Source organism: Pantherophis guttatus, chromosome 6, assembly GCF_059756535.1.
Source record: "Pantherophis guttatus breed Tessera chromosome 6, ASM5975653v1, whole genome shotgun sequence".
Taxonomy (NCBI): domain Eukaryota; kingdom Metazoa; phylum Chordata; class Lepidosauria; order Squamata; family Colubridae; genus Pantherophis; species Pantherophis guttatus.
In genome coordinates, this window is record NC_142068.1 from 32,323,386 (window position 1) to 32,339,232 (window position 15,847).

General features: G+C 35.2%; 1 protein-coding gene across 11 annotated transcripts in view; it reads right to left on the reverse strand.

Moving 5' to 3' along the window:
- Positions 1–15,187, reverse strand: part of AGFG1 (ArfGAP with FG repeats 1) — a 35,601-nt gene extending 20,414 nt beyond the window's left edge. For 8 of the 11 annotated variants that reach the window (XM_087872658.1, XM_034439370.3, XM_034439366.3 and 5 more), the window contains exons 1-6: positions 14,347–15,187; positions 11,697–11,790; positions 8,889–9,004; positions 7,480–7,642; positions 5,146–5,299; positions 38–157 (exon numbers count right to left, since the gene is read on the reverse strand). In XM_087872658.1, coding sequence (XP_087728784.1) covers positions 38–157; positions 5,146–5,299; positions 7,480–7,642; positions 8,889–9,004; positions 11,697–11,790; positions 14,347–14,513 — 814 coding nt within the window. In that variant the 5' untranslated portion in view covers positions 14,514–15,187. The remainder of the gene's footprint in view (positions 1–37; positions 158–5,145; positions 5,300–7,479; positions 7,643–8,888; positions 9,005–11,696; positions 11,791–14,346) is intronic. The other 3 variants (XM_087872657.1, XM_034439367.3, XM_087872659.1) reach the window with 2 other exon arrangements.
- Positions 15,188–15,847: the final 660 nt, after the last annotated feature.

Here is a 15,847-nt window from a genome sequence, read left to right on the forward strand (position 1 = left end):
TATATTAAAGGAATTAACAACATTAGAGCATTTCTACCTGTATTTTGGTGCTGAAAAGCAGACTGACTTGCTGTGGGGAAACCACCAAAATTACTCGAAGCACTAGACTGTCCAAATGCATCAAAGTTTGCAAAACCTGCGTTTGCAGAGTTCTGCGCTGTAAAGTGCAAATGAACAAAAATATGTTAATGATATGAAAACAAAGATAAACTGAACAGAATAGGATAACTATACTTTAGGATAACTATACTACTTGAAAGTACAATGTACAGGACATACATTTTCTTATATATATTTTGCAAATCTATCCCACATAGAAATGGCTGTTCTTTTAATTCTATTTATATAAAAAATATTTTAGATCTAATATTTGTAAACAGAAATGAAAATATCATTTTGTGATCCCATTATTATACTGTACCCTGGTTATTACTAATTTTCTTTCTCTATAACTCTACAACTAATTTTTAAAAAAACAAATTATACATGTTGCTAATCCATAATAGTGTTGTTTTTTAGCTTTCCAAAATGGATCTAGGTGTGCTTTGCACATCTTTTAATATTATTTACTAAATAATAATAAATCTATTATTTAAGACAAATTCACATATTGCTCTAATTCAAAACAAAATAACATTTATTATAGATCAAGATTTGGGGTAGAGTTGGGGCGACTCTACACTTACCTCTATCCTGACAGATGCCCTTCCTGACGCCTACCCAGAGTATAGTAATAGCAATAATAATAGCACTTAGACCTATATACTGACCCATAGTGTTTTAGAGCCCTCTCTAATTGGTTTACAAAATCAGCATATTGCCCCCAACAATCTGGGTCTTCATTTTACCAACTTTGGAAGGATGGAAGGCTGAATCAATCTCAAGACTGTCAGGATTGAACTCCAGGCTGTGGGCAGAGTTAGCATGCAATACTGCATTCTAACCACTGTCCCACTGGGGTCCTATATATATGCACTATAGGGACTACAGGGTCATAAAAGAGAGTTTACAGTTCAGGATTATGTGTGAAATCCAGACCACATGACATATTTTAATTGAGACAATTTGATTTGAAGTATATTATGATTTATATTATGATATGTGTTATAATTTGAAGTACATTATGATAGAAGATGTGGGAATTAATGGTTTTATAGATATTGCCAAACTGCCACTAGAATCTCTTAGTAAAGGTCATGCTAGTCTGTGCTCTGAGGAGTTATAGTTTAGCAAAAGAGGACAAGGTTCCCTCCTAAACTGTATCTTGTCTTATCGCTGCCATGGAGGTAATTGAAAGCAATCTCTTTGTGTTTTTATAACTTTTATTTCAAATTCTCTCTAAAAAATAATTTTATAATTTTAAAACTTTTTGGCAAAATCCAACAGTGTGCAAGTTTTGCATATGATTACATTTCAATGTGTTTCTGAAACAATTCCCCATGTCATATGACCAAAAGCTTAATACTTTTCCAAGATGCATGAATGGAATTGTTAAACCACTAGTAGTCACATATTATTGAGCTTACCAACTGTAACTCTATTGATTTTGGCTTCTGAGAATTCATTGTTTTAATAACCAACATAAAACATTAAAGGCATATGACAATAAAGCAAACCATGTATATAATTGCATAAAGAAAGTAATGTTTTTAAGACATAAATCATTTTCAAATTTGGAAACTGCACAAATAGAAAATTACTTATGACTACAATAGCTTTACCTTTAATATATCACATAATGAAATAAAGAATGCTTTATTAACAAAAATATATTATAATCATTTGCATAAGTAAATGCTCCTATAAGCTTGAGAGTTTACTGGATTGTTCAATCTAGATGGAAAAAGCCTCTCATATTACTGAACATAGCTGATGTACTGAAGAATATATATATAGCTGATTACTATATAGTATCTAAGAGTATAAATATAGTGTATTGTATTAACATTGCTAATGTAACATTTAAAATAAGCTAAAATATAAGCAGATTAATAACTTTAAAAATTAACACATAAAGCACATTAATAAATACATACCATCAGAAACAGTGCTTATAAACTATATGTCTGAATAAAAATGCTGTTAGCTGACAATGGAAAGATTAATGAGAGGAAACCAAGTTTTGTTACTCTTTGCAGGGGTTTTCAAAGCAGCAGCCTCTGAAAAGTCTTAGTTACATTTCCATCAAACTACTTTTGATAGTTACAGGGTATCAGAATAGGAATAAGGCAGTCCTTGCTTAACAACCTGAATTGGAATCTGCAACTCAGCCACTAAGTAAAGCAGTGGCTAAGTGGGAAATAACATACCAATTGGAAAAAGACAAGACTACTCAGTTTCACACCTTCAGTTTTTGTTCGCCTCCTAAAGACTACCCTGCCCTTTGGAATGCTCCAGTGCCTGTTTACTTAGATCAAAACCAATTTGATCACACTGGTGTCCTATCCTTTTCCTGATTCTTTCTGCTTCCAGCATGATCACAATATTTTCAATGTGTAGAAGAGCAGTACTTAGAATCACTCTCCAATCTCTGCAATGTGGGGAAGGGTCAGGCAAAAGAGAAATTCCTACAGAAATCGCTTTATTTTTCTCTCCCTCACCCACTACAGAGATTGAAGAGAAAAGGATCACGAGATTACAAGACAGTACTGCAAGCTGTTTACAGAGTGCGCCTGGGGCGCCCAGCATTATTTCTGGGAACCGAACTGCTTCCTCTCCAATCTCTCTGCTCTAAAGTGGGGGGATGCAGAAAAAAGAAATTGGACTGAAATTGATTCATCATCCAGTCAGTTACAAGGATTCTATGAAATATCTCCAACATCAAAATTAATGCCCTTCCTTAAAAAAGGGCATTCTCTACTCTTTATAGGTATATGAACTGTAATTTGCAACTACTGTAGCTAAAGATTTATTTAATCCCACTCAATTACAGAGAGTCCTCATTTAGCAACTGCCTTATTTGGTGACCCTTTGCAGTTACAGCAGTAATGAAAAAGTAACTATGTTTAATCCTTGCATTTATAGGAAAGCTGAATTAAGACCACAGAACAATAACAGTTTGACTTAGTGACCACTTCATTTAATGACCAAGTTGCACCATTTTACATAATAGTTCAGAAAAGTGAAATGTGTAAGCAAAGTGAAACTAATAAACAGCATGCACAGAATATTCATTTATTTGTTTATTTAATTATTTAATTTATATAGACATCCACATAGAATAAGTGATTCTGGGCAGCTTACAACAAGTTAAATAAATAAAAGTTAAATAAATACCTAATAATTATAATTATTAATATTAGTTAACTACTGACTTCAACAAAAATGACTTAGATTAGTTTGAAAACTATGGATAATGACTTATGTGAGACATCTTCTTCCTCTGATTTCTTTTTAAAGATATAATAGGACCAACAAGTCATTATATAATCAAGTAATTATATAAACAGATTCCCTGTGAAAGGGAGACATGGAAGAGAGGACTTACAAGGATCTAGTACCACCAACAGAAAAATCCATATCATCACAGTTAACTTACATGTTAAAGTGTTTCAAGGAAAGAATGGGAGGAGACATTATTTTTTTAATTTATTTCCGTAACTGAATAGCTCCAAGTTAAAAAAGAAAAAAAAACCCTCTTCTTCTGCCTTTCAAGCACTTCTGAGATTCAGACACCAAACTCTGTGCTGAAAATGCTTTTTAAAGAGCACATTACAGTCCCCCCATCCATTCCAACACACACAAAAATACACAAGGAAGGTTTTATTCCAGTCCTACAACTGATTTAAAAAAATTCAGTCAGAATCAAAAGAGGAAAAATAAGCATTTTACATGCTAAATATTAGATTTTTTGATAGTTCTAGCATCAGATCTTTTATAGAACATGAAGGATTATGCTCTTGATCAGTTATTTTAAAAGAAATATACACCTATATGTGAGTCATATAAAGCAACACAGTACAAATCATGAGCGTGCTCCCATTGTTTATTGCTTTTTTCCCCTGTTGCATTCTCTGTTAATATTGTTAATATCCTCAAATATATTAAATGTGTGACTAGTATTACCACTCTTAGGGTTTTATCCTTCCCACCTTTTTTCCTTTGATTACGAGTAATCTAGATCACTTTGAAAACAATAAAGGACAATCACCAAACTGATTTAAGCAAGAGTCCCAATCTTACCTTTACCAACAATCAAAGGACATAACCCTTGGGATTTGTCTTGGATAGCTAGTAGTTCTCAAGGACAGAAAGGCTTTTACCAAGAGCATGTCAGATATAAGGAGAGCTTGTTCTTGGAGCTTGTATGACCGTGTGAGTTAGTAACTCTTAAGACTATCAAACAAGCATTTCTATGTTGCTCATTTTATAAAGATAGAAATTTTTATCTCAATATTTACACAGCTTCTACACAGAATTACACAAACTAATTCTGTATTTGTAATTATTTCTGATTTAATCTTGCCCAATATAAAATTAGCAGGAAACCGATTGCTGGTAAGAGTTAAATAAAACTCTTATTAAACTGTAGTAGATATTTCTATCTACTATATTTAATCTTCTAATCACCTTAATAATATTAATTTTTAGCCTATTAGCATAGAATACTTCATTTTCATTTTTATTCTTTGTATAGATAGCACTGAATATTTTATCATATTTTGTTACTTTCATAATAGCATATAACTTGTTTTATATTTTAATTGTAATATATTATCATATGTAGTTTAATCATTTTAATCATAAATTATTCACACTTTGTCAATTTTGTTCCTATGATAATAATGCACTGTACATTTTATCTTTTAGCTAATTTGCTTAAAATTTGGATACTTAAGATTATTATACTTAGGAAGACTCATAATCTCATAATTTTAAATGTTATTTTATTTGGCCTTGACTGAAAGAAGTTTGACTATCTCTTCTTTTTTCTCAAATCCTTGCCAATATTACAGAAGCTAGCAAGTTTGGTTTTCATAGCTTATTTCCTATTTTATTTTTAGATTTCTGTAAACTTGAATTATTAATAACCATCAGTGATTAAGCACACATTTGGGATAATTTAACCATTAAACCAATGGCCATACAAATTAGCTCAATCTCTGTATTTATCATTGTCAAACCTAAGATAGTAAATAAAAATACCTGTATGACTGTTGAAATGTGCAAAATTAGCAAAATTTGCAGTAGCTGTGGGGTGCGGAGCAGGAGCAGCAAATATGTCTGAACCAAGATCACTGAGAAGATCGAATTGCTTCTTTTCTTGTGACTGCCCATGAGACCGAATTGTAACAGGAGACTGTAAACAAATTGCAGTGGGTTAAACAAGCATGAGTAGAGTAACTAGAGCAGTAGTTCCCAACGTGGGGCCTATACCCCACAGGGGGGCAATTTGATTTTTAGTGGGGGGCAATTTGCAAATGAGCTATTAACTGAATTTTTGAAAGCCTGCTAATTGTTCTTATATATTTGTGATGAAACAACTGTGTTTCATTTACCTATTGTTGTCTTTGTTAAAGTGCATTTCTTAGGGCCTGGTCTGAAAAGGATATCCAAGCTGGGGGAGAAGGGAGCAACTGCCAGCCAATCAGATGTGTTTCCACTAAGAATCATGGTATTGGGAAAGTCTTTCTCTCTTTCCTGTGGGCTTTGCTGCTGAGTGGTTGCAGGGAGAGCTGCTCTGTGGGGAGACAGAGTGGATGGCTGCTGGGTGAAGCCAGCAGTAAGGATACAGAACCAGGACCCAAGTTTAAGTAAGAAATTGTTAAGATTTACAGTTATTTTTAATCTGTGTTTTCCCAAGCCATGTTTTACAAGACTTTTCCTCTTAGAGCAATCTGGGGCTGGGCCAGGCATGCGTAGGCCTTACCAGGCCTGTGTGATTCACCTCCACCTACTGAACTACCAAAGCATTTCTCCACTAAGCTGCAGGTTCAAACTGAGTGGGCGAGTAGAGGAGGTCATAGGTTACAACCCCCCTTTCGTTCATGACAATCTTATTATTCATAAATTAAGCGAAGAATGTGGGTTTTTTTTTTAATTTTCCTCTTTCTGCGTCATCTTCTTTTAATAGTTATTTCTTATTATTATGGCATGGCTTTGTGACGAGACAGAAACCAAATACCCAAATTCAACCTAATTTGCAAGAAAACTGCTGTTACCGTTCCCATCTTCATATTTACCTGAATGTGGCTTTAGTGCTGTAAATGATTTGCTACTGAAGAAAAGAAATTGACTGGATATCACTGAATGAGGAGACTTGAGAATGAATCTGACTAAATTGGAGTCTAATATAAAATCTCTCTGCAGCAGGCATCAAGCACAAGGATCTCACTAATTTAAGTAGACTAAAGCTGCAATCCTACATTTTCCCGGGAGTAAGCCACATTGAAGACAATGATACTTACTTCTGAGTAGACATGCATAGGATTGCGTTGTAAATATGATCTTGAGGTGAGCTCAAATTGTATTTTCAATTTCTTAGGTACTTTTATTTTAATATGTATAGTAATTAATATTAGTATAGTAATTAATGTAGTACTTCTGTAGTAAGTACTACAGAAAAAGCTTTCATTAAAATTATTTTATATTTATGCATTTCAGTTTTCTATTATATGTTTTGAAACTTTATTTGCTGTTTTTTCATATCCCTTCATACTATTATTTTTTAAATTCCTCAGTACTTCTACTGTCTTTCGTTCTTTTATTTTTCTCTTTTATGGATGCTTAGGTGGGGCATGGCCAAAAAAAAAAAGCTAGGGAACCACTGAACTAGAGTAAACCAGAATATCATTCCTAATACAGAAAAACAACGCTTTTATAAGTCAACTTATTTTTCATCCAGATGAGGCAATTTAATTCTGCACTGTAATATGTTACAGATCTGGCACTCATCAGTAGACTAATGCAAAATTGCACAAACATTCAAACACTCCAATGAGACACACAATATCCAGACTCTAGTGAAGATAATTGAGGAAACAGAAATGTGTGAAAAATTAAGGAGACCAAAGACTAGAAAGCTGAGAAAATATGTCAGTACTATAGAAGCTTAGATATTGGGAGAATGCAAGATAGGTTTCCTAAAAGAACAGGGAGTGACTTTTAAGTAAAAACTCAACAAAATATAGGTGGACAAAAAGAAACCCTCCGAAAGAACAGATCATTGAAGGATGAAGAACTAAAGGAAATATGAGTGATATTGTCACTATGAAAAAAAATAGTTTTGTTCTGTTAACATTGTTAACAGAAATATAAAGTAGAACTGAATAGAATTGTTGAGTAGATAGATTCCCTGAAAGCCATCAGAACAAAAATAAGCGATATAGAACAGCTATATAGTATAAACTGAAAATATGAAAGCAGCAGGGGTCTGAAGAAAGATTTTAAACAATAGATTAGTAATGATCAGTGCACCAGGTAACATATTTTATTGAATGTGTGTTAAATTCATACACTTTTAAAAGATACATTACTTACTTGTGTAGGTGTGTCTTTATTTAAGTGCAGTGCTGGTGCAGACTCTCCCAAGAGAGATTTAAGTGGTTTAACTTCTGGAGTACTACTTGTACTACTAGCAGACGATCCAGATATGGATGCATGGACAGAAGCCACAACTTTTGCTTGTTCTGGAGGAACATACCTAAAATGCCAAATTGAAACATTTGTATTTATTATACCATCCCCCAAACAATCATTAATAAAGGATGATGCCACAGTCCTATTCTAGGCTTTAGAGAGCTGGAATTAACCACATGGCTTAAGCAATTATAAACTCACTGTTACAATAGCTATAAAGTAAGAAATGCAGTAAGAACAAAGATTTAAAATATTAATTGACATATAATTGAAATGCATTGAATAATTATTAAGATATAACTGGTCTAATACAAATCATAAATGTACAAAGTAAATAGTGAACGTAAATAGAAGTAATATAATCTAGCTGGTTGAAATTCAACTTCTACAACTGGAACCCTGTGTGTTTATGTGTAGTACCTAAATAAGATAACCTATTACAAGCTGAGCAAAATACATTATTCTACACAGCTGAAAAATAGATATTAGCAACAAGTATCAGTTTAAGAAATACATTTAACTAAAACTTGAAAAGAAAATTTTCAGCCTGTCAAAAATAGCTCTAAGAATTGCTTCAGCCCAAAATTTTACTTTACTATACCAATAACAGTTTAAAGGGAAAAAAAAGTACACTGTGAATATCTGTAATCCATAAATACAAATATACACAACCTTTAAATGTTAAATCAAAAATATTTTATCTGTTTTTATTTTATGCATTAATCTCCCTAAATCAGAAGCAATCAAATAAGACATGATTTGGGAGGGGGGGGGTATTTAAGTTATAAAAAGAAAGCCAAGCCTTTCTCACCTAAGTTTGAGAAAAGTCTACCATAATGAATGGGGGTTGTTAAGGAGTATTCCAGGGAAATAGCACCAGGAAATTCATTCAACTGGACACTGTCATGTTCTGGAGAATGAACAATAATTTGCTAAAGAAATTAAGGTCCAAACATTGGACTTGACAAATAGTTTAATATTTAGTACTTTTGCTCACAATTCCTTTTAACCCTAGGGGGAAACAGGGCGAACTAATTGATGACTACTAGAAGAAAATAATGGCAGTACTTACAGTAGAAACAATCAGTAGGGGTACTGTAATATGCATGACAAAGGCGATTCAACGATTTTGAATTTGGTAAGAAATTTTCCAGTAATACCTCCACAAGGTAAATATTGATACAAATAAAACAAATATATGTTTAGGCACTCCACTGGAAATAGAATAGGAAATGTTCTATATATTATAATACAAATTCTTTTTATTATAAAAAGTTTTATAATATAATTATAGTGAAACATGTACCAACCATCTTTTCTTTTCGTATTTCTCTTGTAGAAATTCTTTGACTTTTTGAGGGTCCCGGAAGTCTGGAATTGCTGATGATCTATCATCAAATAATCCTAGCCATATCTGTTTACATACCTTTTCAAAGAGAAACAATATTAAATTAAATGTACTTCCGTCTGATCACTTAATGAACTAAAATATAGGTAGTCCTCGTTTTACAATCATTCCTTTAGGGAATCTGAAATTACTGAAAAAAATGACTTATGACTGCTTTTCATTTACGACCACTGCAACACCCCCATGGTCAGGTGATCAAACTATGGATGCTTGGCAACTGGCATGTGTGTATGACAGCTGAAGTATCCCGGGATCATGTGATCATCTTTTGTGACTTTTTGACAAGCAGTCACTGGGAAAGGCAAAGTCACTTAACTGTGACTTTAGTAACTGTGTTACTAATTTAACAACTCCAGTGATTCACTTAACAACTTTGTCAAGAAAGGTCATAAAATGGGGCAAAACTCACTTAACTGTCTTACTTAGCAACAGAAAATTTGAGCTCAATTGTGGTCATAAGTCAAGGACTAGCTATACTATATTAAAGAGATTGAGACATCATCAAATAGTGTTGTGTACATATTCAAACACATTCATTTTCGCAACATGAATTCACTAAAACTTTATAAAATCTAAAATCTTTGTTATGGTTAATGACTATAACAGTGTTTTCCCGAAAATAAGACCCTGTCTTATATTTTTTTGAACCCTGAAATAAGCGCTTGGCCTTATTGCCATGCGCTCAAAAGCCCGATTGGGCTTATTATCAGGAGATGTCTTATTTTGGGGGAAACAGGGTATATAGTTTGGGAGCCGAATTACATATCTCAGATGATGTTTTTTATAGATTTTGTAAAACATTTTAAATAGGTTGATAAAAATAAAAAGAACTAAAGCATGCAATAAATAGAAATACTGTAATAGAAGACTACAATTTTAAATATTTACAACTAAATCACTGAATTATGCAATTACTTTAGCAGTAACATCTTTTTTTTGGTCATCACCTTGCATAAAGTAATATTCAATGATAAAATTACATACACATACATCTCCCTGCAAGTCCTACCATGTTGATTCAGAAGAGAATGAAGGGCAGATGTTCCTAAGAGGGACGAATGAAGAATGGCAGGAGTGTATAGGTAGTCCTCACTTACCTGCTATCCATTCAGCAATTGTTTAAGTTGTGATAGTGCTGAACGGGTCGTATTCATGGGTGGCCTGCTGGGGGTTCACAGGGGTTCAGGAAAACTCTAGCTAAGATTCTGTGCAGTTCGGACAACCCCCAAATCCCACTCCTGGCTGGCCCCTCCTACCCACCCTTCCTCTCTCAGGAGTTCCCCTGCGGCCTATTTTGGATGCAGGTAAATGCAGGATGCGTGTAGAGGCTCAGGGAGGGTGAAAAACAGGCCTACAGGAAGTTCGGGAAGGCTGGAAACGGGCCCTTTTCCAGGCTCCAGAGCTTGGGGAGGCAGTTTTCACCCTCCCGGACACTCAAGGAAAGCCTCCCAAGCCCTGGGATAGCAAAAACGCCCTCCCTCCCACCGTGGTGCAGGAGGCCAACTAGGCTACACCCACCCAGCAAATGGGCAGAGAACCCCTTGCTAAAATGTTTGAAGCCCATCCCAGTTGTATTTATTCAGAAGATTTATATGACCACTCACTCACTCTCAGAGATTCTGGGCAGCTTACAAACAATAAAAACCCAGTATAAAAGAGTAAAAACAATAGTCCCCACCCCTCTGACTGGTTTTAACCTTATGACTGGTTCTCCAAATTCCAGCAGTCATAGTATCCCCAAATGACTATGATTTGAGTGATAGAATTAAAAGTCTTTAATTCTAAATGTATATTTTGTGCACCAGATTCCAATTTAGTGAGATGATTTTTTCACTATCCATCTGCATTCCCTACATACCAGCTATATTGTTTTCAGTGTTTCAGCTAATTTTGGATAATAATATTCTTAAAATAACATTCTTTTTATACTGAATAGCACTGAACTACTTCTTACTACAGTTATTCAGATAATTCCTCTGCATCTTCTAAATAATTAGATTTTTCTTTTATCAAGGAAAACAATAATTATAAAAAAAAACCTAATTATAATTAATTTGGCCACAGCAAAATGTCCTATTTCAGGGGTTGGAAGCAAATAATATTTGCTAAAAATAACTCTGATCAAATAAAAAATGATTGATTTAAAGTTCCAGATTTATTAGTCATTTCTTACCCATTATTTTAGCTAATACAATTCTGTAACTTAAGCTATGTGTTATGACTAAGCTTCTTGGAATTCATGCACTTGGGATAGCTTCCTAATGTCTAGAAAAAGACTTTAAATTCATGTCATATAGTCCTACGTATTTTGATAATTTTAAGACCATTAAGCAAGTTCTATATCCCATAAAACACAGGCACAACATGCTTCAGCAGCACTACTGTGATGCAATATTAACAGGAACAAATATTTGAGGAAATACCACCCATATTTCTAGGAAGTTCCACCCATGCTGAAAAGTTCACTCTAAAAGCATGCTGAATCATAAAAAGGCAGAGGAAAAGCTGAAATGCATCAATGAAGATTCACACTACATAGGTCCAATTAGAATTCAATTTCAGCTCACAAATACCATTGTACATACTGTACATACCCAAGAAAATTTCATGTTATTCTCAGAACTTATATTATCTTTTTGACTAATATAAGGCACTCATTAAAATTGTATTCTCCATCAATTTACTTAGGCATTCTATACTAAATACTTACTTCATTTCCATGCTTCTGAAGAAATTCTATTTCTTGCTGTGTGAATGTGGTCATTGAAATGGATTTCACTCTGTGAGGTGGATTTAAACCTCTCCTATAAAACATTTTTTTAAAAAAAAGTGATTGTAGAAATCTTTCAAGTAAAAGAACTTTTAACTACAGTTTAAAGTTATTAATGATAAAAATAGTATTCAATAAATAAGAGATATGACAAATATGAAAATTACTTAATTTTGAAATAAGTTTTGATTCAAGTATTGTAGAAAAATTGGGCCTAATAACATATTTGTAAATAACTTTAGTTCTCTGAGCTTGGCTATAGGTATCAATTTAAAATGTTGGTGCACAAGTTAGCGCTTTTAAGACATTTGCTTTTTTAAAAATATAAGCACTATACAGATTTTTAGAATTCCTATGGATACAGATCTTTTAGTCTTTCTTAAAAAACTTTTATTTGAACTTTTCTTCTAGTAAAGTGTTCATCTGTTTAAATTTTAACTAAAGACCAGAGACGTAAAAAATGATACAGAACTCAAAATTCAATTATTTTGATATGAAGAAACTAAACATTAAATTTTGCTATAAATACTATGGATTTTATCTTGCAATTCTATCTATTACAAATTCCATCCATGTCAAAAACTAATAAATTTATTTCATTTTCCCACTATTCTGGCAGTTGTACCTTTAGTCTCACTATGGCTGAATGTTTCTTAAAAGTATTTTTATTTTAATCCTATAAAGATATTGGTTGTCATAATAAAATATATCACAGCCAATGTTTTATTGAGTTCTATGAAACAAAACGTCATGGCAGTTCAAAAGGAACAACAGATTTAATCCTTTCATTTTTTGCATCACTCAATGGTTGTCTTACTTGAATACCGGTGAGAGAACTGGGTTGCATTTGATTGGGAGAGACATAACCTTCACTAAGACACTATGAATTTGTGTTTGAAAAGATTTTGGTATATACAGCACACACACAACCATTAAAAAGTAGTCTAAAAATATAAACTTTATCATTCTCTATATGTACATACTACATGTACATAGGAGTACAATAGTCTGCTTAAAATAGCCTGAGGATTCTAATTCTCTATCAGAAAGATCATGCCTTGCCCCAAATATTCAATAGAGAAATCTGAGAATGGGTCAGCTTTATTTCGTGCCTTCATTCTCTCCTGATAGTTCTCTAAAACACCCACCACTACCACTCTTAATGATGCTGGCTGAAGATATTGGGAATTTTAGTCATTATTTTTAATAGAATCAGACAAGAGAAGTATCTCAATTATGAAACTCAAACAAATATCAAGGTAGGACAGCATATGAAATCTGAGGATCTACTACTAAGAAGTATGCTCAGAATTAGTGGGATTCTTAAAATTGATATTGAAAAAGATACACTCAATTGTCACACTAAATATTTCTAAATTCAGCTGTTTTAATAGATAATCCTCTATTATTCCATCATTATTTCATAATATCAACTTCGCAAAATTAATTTTTTTTCAATTTAAAATAAAGCATATTGTTCACCTTGAAAAATTCAAAAATTTGAAATCACAAATCTCCCATTTCCCCTTGCATATATACAATTTTCTTACATAAGCAAGATTCTGATCAATTTACACCAGTAGAGATAATTAATCTTCAGACCTAGAACATAATTATGTGTATGTCACAGATGATCAAACTAAGCCTGTCTATTGTAACATGGCATTCTTGAAAAAAAATATAAAAGTACTGAAGATTATATATTCTGGACAGCTAACTTCACAAAAAAAACTAGTTTATATTGTTTCAAAATTATGTGCACTTTGGCAATTATAAGGTGGTAAAAATATAGTAAACTCTCAAAGAGAGTTAGAGATTAACAAAATGTTTATACTGTTTCCTGCTACAAGCCCTTAAAGTAATATGCTTACTTAGTATTGCCTATTGTTATTACTTCCTCAAAATGTTCTGTTACAGATATTAAAAAAGGCATGAACAAGTTATTACATTTTGAAAATGCATTCACGAAGTTCCTTTTCTATTTTATGTATTTTTACAATGTAACTGATTCTCCCCCATCAGAAAACTAGCACATCAATCTTACATACTTTTCTTCCATAAATACCATTTTGCATTTAATATAATCCATATTTTATTGCATACAACTAGGAACAAACTCTCATTTTAAGCAATGTTGTCTGCACTTGTGGAACATGTCCATACTAGGTTATTTCCCAAACTCTTATCCTGTACTTTTCTCTGGTAATTTCACTTTATCAGCTTTTTGCTTTCTGGTGGTCTCTCCAGATGGCCCAGTCTTTCAAACTGCCTGCAACAAAATTCCTTTCTATTGGTGACCAAAGTAACTGTACCAGTCCAATCTCCTCCATTTCTTTCTGCAGATACTGTATTGCTTTACTTTCCCACACCCTTTAGTATTTCGGGGAGAAGGGAAGAATCCCCACTTCCACCTTTATTTGGCTCTTCACGAGGGCCCAAGTCCTCCATCTTTCCCAACTGAGGAGCTCCTCACAAAACCGCTTCCCCAGCCTGAGCGGGCTTTCTCCCTCCTCTCTTGCGCTGCCTACTTAGAACCCTCGACCGTTTCCTCCCGCCAAGCGGCCGGGCCCTTTCTTTCTCCTCAACTCACAGGATGCCGGAGCAGGAAGTACAAACGAAGCTGCCCACCGTCATGTCGGTATAGGTGGGGCCGCGCTGGTCGCAGTCGAAGCACTTGCGGTTGGGCGGGAGGCTGCTCATCTCCCTCAGTAGCTTCAGGTGCTTCTCCTCCTGCTTCCGCTTGGCGCTCGCCGCCATGGCCTCCGCCGGGGGGGGGAGCCGATGCCCGGTCCGCTCGAGAACGAAGAGGAAGGCGGCGCAGGAGAGGCAGGGACCGTCCCGCTTGAGCAGAAGGGCGAGGCCCGCGCCCGCCCGCACGAGCCCCAACGGGAGAACGGGAGAGGAGAGGGGGAGGAAGGGGAGCAGCAGGAGAGGCGAGCTCGAGCCGGGCCCGGGGCGGCTGAATGACGAGCCGAGGCGGAACCTGCACTATACTTCTTCCCAGAAACGACGAGGAGAGGAGTGCCGCCGACGCTCTGGCAACAGCGAAAAGCGCCCCCTTCCGCCCGGGAGGACTTCCCGTGTCTCTTTTCCTCTCGGGAGCCGCTTACCTGGCATGACCCTGCAAGTCACGGGGAGAGGGGGCGACACGCAATCTGAAATTGGGGACTTATGACGTAAGGAAAGGGGTTTAAAAGAAAATGTGTCGGCGAAAGGAAAAGAATTGGGGAGCCGAGCAAGGGCGATGAACTGACGGTGCAAGGTCCGTGATGAACACCGTGTCTTCCGAGAGTATACGAAGAGCTCCCTGAATTTGGATTATCCTGCAACCGCATGATCTCCATGAATGGGATCAAAGGGTCATCCTGATCAAGATAGCGGAGGACTCGCAAGCGTTACTTGGGTAGTCCCGGTGGCTTCTCCCGGCAAATAATTTTCAGGAGCCTAAGGCTCTTGTATGTGGAGGCAGCTACGTCATTTTGATTTGTCATAGTCGATGATCCCAGACAGATTTCTAAACGTCGACCTGGGTGAGCCTCTGAATCCCTTCTTTCTGCTCCACCCGACTTCCCAATAATCTCTTACCAATATGATAACATGCTTCTCTTTCGAGGTACAGAGAGTTCAGTTTTTAAGGCTTGCTTAAAAACTCCAGGTGGCAAGAAGAGGCCTTCCCAATTTTGCTTGTGGCCTCCCAAAATATCTTATTCTTATCCCTACTTTTATAATATACTATATGAATCCAGCCAGTGTGTAATTTATCCAGGAAACAGTAGTTCAGCAATTTATTGATCATATTTAGACACCTCCCATCTCACTGATTTTGAGTGATTTAATTTTTTTAAAAAATGGAAATGCCATAAACTTTGCATGGGGTGAACCCAATCTGTCACACACCTAGCCCTATTGCTTGGTTTATTATTAATGTATCAGGAGCCAGCAATTTGCAGAAGCAATGAGATCAGAGGCGAATAGATATAATTATTTTTATGACCATTATTGGTTGGTTGGATTATGGCTCACAGACACAAGCAAGAGCTTTATTTTGGCTGTGCTGCCACTCCCTCCTTTTCCCATTTCTTGTGATCTAA